This window comes from Nelumbo nucifera, chromosome 1 (genome assembly GCF_055504915.1).
Source record: "Nelumbo nucifera cultivar China Antique chromosome 1, China Antique-T2T, whole genome shotgun sequence".
Lineage (NCBI taxonomy): Eukaryota > Viridiplantae > Streptophyta > Magnoliopsida > Proteales > Nelumbonaceae > Nelumbo > Nelumbo nucifera.
In genome coordinates, this window is record NC_142649.1 from 136973349 (window position 1) to 136981869 (window position 8521).

At 33.6% G+C, this 8521-nt stretch overlaps 1 protein-coding gene across 2 annotated transcripts; it reads left to right on the plus strand.

The window, feature by feature from the left end:
- The first annotated feature begins 5075 nt into the window (after positions 1-5075).
- On the plus strand, positions 5076-8066 carry LOC104612280 (F-box/LRR-repeat protein At3g58900-like). Of its 2 annotated transcripts, XM_088894428.1 has the most exons (5): positions 5076-6474; positions 6980-7135; positions 7282-7323; positions 7436-7506; positions 7581-8066. In XM_088894428.1, exons 1-5 carry the CDS (start codon positions 5389-5391, stop codon positions 7627-7629), a joined length of 1404 nt encoding a protein of 467 aa, XP_088750554.1. In that variant the 5' UTR covers positions 5076-5388; the 3' UTR covers positions 7630-8066. The 2 variants fall into 2 exon arrangements, with proteins under 2 accessions (XP_088750554.1, XP_010277954.1); XM_010279652.3 differs by having other exon boundaries at positions 5077-6474; positions 7436-8066.
- Positions 8067-8521: the final 455 nt, after the last annotated feature.

Genomic DNA, 8521 nt, shown 5'->3' on the forward strand with positions numbered 1-8521 from the left:
ATTAGGACCCTCCTAATTGGATTAGGAGTGCTAATTCTTAAGGCTTATAAAAGGAAGAGGGTGAACTGCTCTAGTTACAACATCTTCTCTCAGTTCTCTCCTGCTCTTGCCTCCCTAAACCCTAGTTTGCCCTCCAGTTCTTGAACTAATAAAGATTAGTTTTGATATCTAATTTTTGCAAACAAATATCAGATCCAATTCGTACTCACCTCCCTTGCTCGATCCAAGTTGTTAGATTTCAGTTCTTGCTAAAGGACTATGTTGTTGAATCGGCTTCAATTCAAGCTATACCATCTTTAGTGGAAGATGGTTTTGGTATCCTCTTTGGGCGTGAACTACTACTTTGGGAGCTACACTTGTGGATTCCTTATCGGGTATACTTTTTCCTTTCTTTTAGTTTCAGATTTGGTCTAGTTTGGTGTAAGAACGATCATTGAAAAATGTAGTTTTTCTAAAAGTGGGAATATGACTCCTTGGAAGGTAAAAGAAAATTTTTAAAATTTTGCCCAGCCATTTAGCATGGTCCGGCCATCCATATGATGGATTTCCTCTTCCTTCAGTGGTATCAGAGTCAGGTTCAATCCTGAACCGAAATAAAATCAGATCTGAAACAAGACTGAAATCGGTAGAACTGTTCTAGCCGATTTGCGCAATTAGTAGTTTTCTGAGAAATCGGTTCTCAGATTTTGGGTGATTTGACCTAAAATTAATTTTGATATATTCTGATATAATTTTAGAATTGTTCTATTATTATTTCTTGGATTTTTTGGCTGTTTGTGTGATGAAGATCGAATTCTTTATTGGCTCCAAGATTTAAACACCCAACTATTTATTTATTTGACAATTGGTCTCTAAATAATTCTTTTTTTATTTTTAGACAAAATGTATTAGGATTTATTCTGATATAATTAATAGAAAATTAAGGTTTTCTATTTTTTTTACATTGGAAGACCTACTAGAGCGCGCGGAGGGGAAGAAGAAAATTTTGCAAAAATATCTGCAATTTGCGATTAACCAGTTTTCTTGCAGGTTTGCAATTCGCCCGGATCAGATTCGGACCATCACACTTGCAACTCTAGATTATTTGTTTTACAGTAATTGATTGTCAATATTCAGCTATTAATAATTTCATATCGAATTCCCATGAATTGTAGCATGTTTTGGACACCAAATCCTAGGCCGAATTGACCTAGTTTGGTCCAAACTAGTTGGACCAAACCCATGGTTCAATGGAGTCTAATCTCAGCCCCATGGGTCATGTTTTAGGTGGTTCAAGTTCGACTATGGGCTAAGGGTTTAATGGCCCATCACATGGAATAATTCGGCCCTCCATTGCTGATCACTTCTTATGACATATCTCCAAGAACTAGGCCAAGCTTTGTGTGAACCATGACCACAACATAGAACCTTTTAACTTCTTTTGCAATGACCCTCTTAATATAACCTTTTAACTTGATAAGAATAACAAGAAAATGTTGAATTGACCACCGAATTCCATACCATACATGAAGCACATAACAGAACAAATTCCAAAATACACATACTGCCATTTCTTCTTTGCTTGTGGGTTGTTACTTGTTAGTACAGTCTCTAACCTTTACAAATTCAAAGAACATTGTGATCAATAGATTATTATCGATAAATAGCCAGTTATACCACATTGTGATCAACGATTGCTAGAATGTCAATGTGTAAGGGGTGAAGATTGCAGCTTTAGGAAACCTGCCCAAACACTGATGGCATTCATGTAGAATCATTATCGACTGCCATGATCTTGAGATCTAACATCAAGACCGGCGATGACTACATCTCTGTTGGCCTTAATTGGTACAACCAACTTGTGTATAGAGAACATTGCATGCATCAATTGGTTCAGGTTCCGATCCATACTTAGTTGTGGAGAGATCCTAGAAGACTTCAATCTTAGAATTTTCAAATTCCAACGTCTAGTTGCCTTTCTTCTTCTTGAATAACCGTGAATTGGTCTTTGAGGGTGGAAGATGGATTGTCGCCGTAGTTGATGATGAGACCTTGGTCCATAAGGTTTTTACACCATGTAACTATGATCAAGAGCTGCTTTTTGGGTGGAGAGCTTTATTCTCTAGCAACAAGTGACTACATCCGCATTTTGGATTGAGGGGGATTAGTGATACTGGAGGATGACAACCCTGTGTTGAAGTACCTCCACAAGAAGAGTCTTTCACTTTTATGGCGTATTTGCGGAAGCAAGAAGTTGTCACTGCCAAATGAAGAAAATGAGAATTTGGAGATGGATTCTTCTTATACAAAAAGAACAATACTAGAAAGAGAGAGATAGGAAGAGAGGGAGTATTGCTTCCTGTGCTAGAGAGTATGGAGAGATTGAAGATACGTCATGGATTCTCTTTTGTTTTCCTATCAACGGTTTTAAAAGTTAGATTCTTTCCTTATCTAGTGAAGATCAAAGCTGTTTTGAGTAATTAGGTTTAAAGAGAAAATGAAAAAAAAAAGAAAATAGAAAAAGTTTAGTGGGGTATTTTGGTAATTTAACGCCTTCTGTCATCAAACTTAATGAACAAAAGGGTATTTGTCACAATATAAAAGGTTAAGGGGTCTTTGTTGCAAATTAAAGTATAGGAGTCTTTATAGGGGGTCATATATAGGAAGTCTAGAATTAATCCATGTCATTTTCGAAACTACCAACTAGAAACTCTACTTTCCCCAAAAGAATCTTCTTAAAACCTCTCTCTCTCTCTCTCACACACACACACACACATGTTCCAATAATCTAAACAATTTAATATCCTAAAATTTTTCCTAAACAAACTCCCCCACCATCCCCAACTTTCTCCTATGTTATCTATAATTTAGTAGAGAGTTTCTCTCCTAAATTATCTCTAATTATTATTTATCTTCTCCCCCACTTTTTATCTACATCTATCTAAAGAAAGTTTGAATTAAAAAAATTTAAGAATTATTTATATATTCTAACAAAATTATATAATAACTTTAAAATATTTATTAAAAAGACAAAAATAATTATAAACGATTTAATAATATTCATATTATTAATAATTATATATTTTTACAAAATTATGTACAAACAATATAAATTATGATTTTCTGGATTATTCAATCTAAAAGTTATTCAAATAATAAAAATCTAACATTAAAAACGAAATATTATTTAAATATTTCAACAACTAAATATCATAAATAATAAAATAAAGTTAATATTTTAAATCAATTAATAATATATTTTAAATAGTTTTTGAGTAACTTTCAATTATAATAAATAGATTAAGATTTTAAATATTTAGTTAAATAACTAAATATTTTAAATAATGAAATATTTAACATAACTAGATTTTAAATAGTTAAAATAAAAAAATTATGTATTAATATAATTTTATGGATTATTAAATTCAACAAGGAATTAATATTTTAAAATTTAAACAATGATATTATTTCAATAAATAATTAATTTTTTAAATAATTATTTCATTTATACCAATTAATAATTCTAGGAAATAACTTTCAAAAAATTATTGTTCATTAATAATTTTAAAACTTAATCTTTATTTATTATATATTTATCTATATTAAAATTAATATTTATTGTATTTTAGTATTTATTCTTTTGTGATTAATATATTTTCAATAGTTATGTATAAATCTATTTTTGTTTTGTTATTTAATAGAAAATTTTCAATAATTATTGGAGTTGAAACTACTATTATTTAGCATTTTAAATTTAATTTATTATGTATTTTCACTATAAATTTTTAATAAATTATTGGACATTAACTATTGTTCACGGGTTAGTTCGATTCAGTTGTAGGTTGTTTGGCCAGCCAATTCGACCTACTCAAGTTAGGGGGTGGTCACTCGGGTTAAATCGGTTTGGGTCAATTTTCGGTTTAGTCGGTCGGTTCAAAAAATTTAAACTTAAAAAGTAAAATTTAAAAATTAAGTTTAAATTTTAAAAAATAAAATGGCATTATTAAAAATAAATTTATGATATAAACTTTTTTAGCCTAAGAAATATTGGAATTTTTCCACTTTCTCGTATTAAAATATAAATATATATATATATATATATATATATATATATATATATATATATATATGCCGTTTGATTTTAGTCAGTTTACAAATGGCCAAAGCGAAACTAATCCAACCTAGTCCGGATGGAAAATTGTTTGCAAAAGCCAACTAGAAATACTAGAAATCGGTTTGGTCAATTTCATTAGTTTGATTCAAAATGGCAATGAGGCAGGGTGGGGACAAAGAGCCTCTCCCCATCCTTGTCCCCACTAAAATCCCCATCCATGTCCCATCCCCATCTCCACTAACGGGGACAATGTTATCCCCATCCCCGTCTCCACTGGGATCCCCACTCCCCATGATTCTTTATAATGTTAACCATAATGTTTTTGTTTTGATTTTATTTAAAACATGAAAATAAAATAATTAAAATTTACAATTCTATTAGAAAAGATTCAAACATATTCAACCAAATTTTTAAAAATATTAACATATATAAATATATTTATCTATCTATCTATCTATCTATCTATCTATATATATATATATATTAGCAGGGATCAGGGTCCACGTTGGGCAGAGAGTGCTCTCTCTGTCCCCACCAACGGGGATGAAAATTTCCCCATCTCTATCTTTATAGGGAGAAAATCATCCCCATCCCCGCCCAATTCAAGGCAGATCCCCACGGAAATCAAAGAAATAAAAAAATTGTCATCCCTAAATTTGATAAACAACCATATCTAAAATTAATTATTATTATTTTTATATATAAAAAATTATTAAAAGTAATAAATAATTATATAAAACAAATATATTCTTATATTTTTCTATTATTTATCTTTTAACTTAACAAATTCCGTACATCACACGGTCGCCGCTAATAACCAAAAGAAAAGAAGGGAGATGAGGCTCAATAACGAAAGACAATTTTGCTACGACGTGGTTTTTAGCGCTGCGGAGCATGAAATCAAAGCCTTCGATGAATTATTATGGCCCCACTAAAATCGTGGTGGGACCAAAACAATATATTAAATCAAAGGCCACGATTCACGGTTTTGGCCCTGCGCTAAAACCATGTCGTAGTAAAACTGAATCCCCAAATCTTTCTCCTTCACGACTTCACCCTTTCGCGCTCGCGGCCATTCTGCGTAGGAATTCAGTAATTCCAAGTTTCCAAACACCGCTCCGTCAATTTCCACCATGCACGTTCCTCCTCTTCTCTGTGTCATCAATTCAGTGCTCTCCTTTATATTGTAGAAACATTCTTTAGTGAAGGGAGGTTATGCGGGCAATAGTTCATCCTTCATCCCTCAGCAAATTTTGTCTCGTAAACGGTCGTAGACAAGCTGAACCACCGATAAAATGGAAGGAAGTGATCTGCCATGCTCTGATGCTGATGAGTTGAAGCCTTCGCATGCCATAGAAAATAGAGACCGTATAAGTGGTTTACCAGACACAATACTCCATCACATTTTATCTTTCACCGACACGAAATACGCAGTTCAAACAAGCATTTTGTCGAAAAGATGGAAGCATGTCTGGACTTCTCTGCCATATCTGAACTTCGATCAAAACCTTTTTTGGGAGCCCAAGCCCGTAAGAGGCGAAGAAGACCGCAGAACGAACCGCTTTATGGATTTCGTGGACCGGGTTCTTCTTTTTCGAGATGGTTCCAATGTACTGAAATTCCAGCTTTCCTGTGGCAGTTGCATGAATATTGGTCGTGTTGTTACATGGACTCACATTTTAGTAAGGTGTAACATCCAAGAGCTTGATTTTGACATCTCTGCTGATGAATCAGTGCAGTTGCCTGACTGTCTCTTTACCTGCAAGTCGTTGAGAGTATTAAAATTGAGTTTGGGTTCAAGGCATCCCGTGCTTGTGATACCCAATTCTACGGTTGTACTTAGGTTCAAGGTTATACATATTAGATCACTTCTGCATCCTATGTCACTTTTACCCAGGCTCAAGGTTCTACATCTTAGATCACTTTCTTTGATGGACGGAGATTTAATTGATGATCTCTCTTCGAAGTGCCCGGCTTTGGAATCTTTAATAATTACAAACTGCAAAGTTAAGCGTCTGGGTAATCTCAATATTACTTCCCTTCTGCTTAAGAATTTGGTTATAGAAATTTGTCACGAGAAATTGTATATTGACGAGGATGAGTTTGAAGATTTTGATCGTCCAGACAAATGCAAAATCAAAATATCTGCTCCGAATCTTTTATCATTTAAATGTAGCGATTACATCACAAGAGAGTATTATCTGGGGAACCTCTCTGAGATAATCAATGCAGATATTGACTTCTACTTGGATCATAATTCTTATATTGACATTGGATCCCTTTCTTTACGAAGGAAGAAAAAGCATGCTAATTGTCTGATCAAATGGCTTAAAGGGCTTTATAATGCAAAGTATCTAATATTCTCCTTTTGGTCTCTCAAGGTAATAATTTGATTTCTCCTTTGCCTAGTAAAGAAAGCCATGAACTAGTAATGGTATGTATGCAGTTTTTCATGCTATCAAATAACGTAGAGGAGTTGGCCAATCTAATGTTCAATCCTCCTAACCTATCTCCCCTGTTTATAACTTCCCTGCTTTTGGAAAAACATCAGCACTTACACGGTTGGACAGCAGCTACTAACACACACATGCTTCACTCTCTCTTTGGAATTAATGTAAAAACCCGTCCCATGGATTAATGGTGATAAAGCTCACCCCATTGACACTGGACCAATTTCTTATTTTGCAACTCCAGGGAAGATCATGGCCCTAAAATGGTATATGAAAGAAGGTTGCCAAGTTTCAACCATTATGTTTTTGGTCCCTATAAGATATTAGATGGTTGTCCTGTCTATTTTAGGGCTCTATCACCTCCGTTTATTTCCTCTTTTTCTTCTATATAACTGATAAATTTATTAAAATGTAAGTGTTCTTTTCCTGTTTCAAGATTATCTCAGAAGTCTTTGATCTGTTGGAAGAAGCTCTGCCTGCTCCATTTCCTAATCTAAATTATCTGAAGCTTAAAGCACGGCCTTGTTGTGGAATGATTTACTTACTCAATGGATCTCCCAGTATAGAGACGCTTGTCTTGGAAATAATTGAGGTGATAATCTGAACTTAGTAGCTTCAGTTTATCACATATCCAAGTCCTTGGTTAACAGTGAACTTTCTTTGATAAATAAAATGCCATTTTAATATTTCAGTTTTCATTATTTATCAAAAAATGTTTCAATTTTCATTGCTGTCTAGGAGAAAATCCCATGGCACCCAGTGGAGGGAAATCGAAATGAGGTAGGTCATCAAGTTCCATTTCAGAAATGCAATTATTTTATTGTATCCATTAACTTGTTTAGATGTCTGTAAAGTTGTTGTTTTAACTCTCATTTTCTGGTTGTTTATGTAGGAGAAGTTAGATTTATCAGTCAACTATTGGGAATCACAGTTTCAGTTTCTAGGGACATTGAATCACCTCAAGTATGTTGTGATATGGAATTTTTCAGGACATGTCCATGAAGTCGTGTTGCTTAAATTCTTGCTGACGAATGCAGTTGTCTTGGAGGAACTTGTTATTCACCCTTCAGAGGGATGGAAACATGATAGTGATACAGGGGAAAGGCTTCTTAAAGTTGGTGACGAGATCAAAAAATTTTCACGAGCCTCTGCAAGTAGTATCAGAATACTCTCATTTCTCGGCTGTTCACTATGATTTGATCTTGTGATACAAAAACATTTTATTCTAAAGTTCCATATGTTTTCTTTTTATATTATTAAGTTTACATGCATTTTCACACTTAAGAATATGTATTAGTTTTTTAGGCTATTGAGCTCATGGTTAAAGAAGATGATTAGAGCTTTTAGACGGGCTAATATTGAATGTTAATTGGACCTTCCATGATACAGTGGCAATGGGATGTTGGTGCTGAAGCTATAGCTATGAGCCAAAAATGGTTATAATGTCTGTAAACAGAACAGAATGATGATTTTTGTTTTTAGTAGAAAAATTGAATGATGGTTGATGTCCATCGTATTGAGAACAATGGATTTTATTTAGAAGATTTTCTATTATGTGTATATTGGAATTAGGTATGCCATGTACTGTTCCTTTTAACCACCAAATGACATTATTCTCTTTCTCTTGTTCTTTTTCTGCTTTTCAGGATTCTACCCTTCTCAACCCTGTCAAGGGGTGGTTGACTCGATCCAAAATGCACTTCTGACATGAATATTTTGGATCATCTTTCAAACAAAAATAATAATAAAAGAAAGAAAAATGTGTGGAGAAATTAGTCAATTTTTCCAAAGACAAGGTAACTATGGCATCTAGCCTCTATTTCCAAAATGAGGAGTTCCCATGGATGAGTAAAAATTTCTGGAGGATTTGATTAGGAATCACTGCAAAGAAAGGGGAATACAAAAAAATATTCCTAGTAACATAACATTCAGCATCTCAGCAACTCACCACCTACTTGCTGAATGATGAATCACAGAC

Excerpts from the sequence above, each read along its gene's own strand:
- LOC104612280 (XM_010279652.3), top strand. The coding sequence starts at position 5,389 with ATGGAAGGAAGTGATCTGCCATGCTCTGATGCTGATGAGTTGAAGCCT. Across the intron at positions 7,136-7,281 it reads TTGTCTTGGAAATAATTGAG|GAGAAAATCCCATGGCACCC; the intron begins GTGATAATCTGA and ends ATTGCTGTCTAG. Across the intron at positions 7,324-7,435 it reads TGGAGGGAAATCGAAATGAG|GAGAAGTTAGATTTATCAGT; the intron begins GTAGGTCATCAA and ends TTGTTTATGTAG.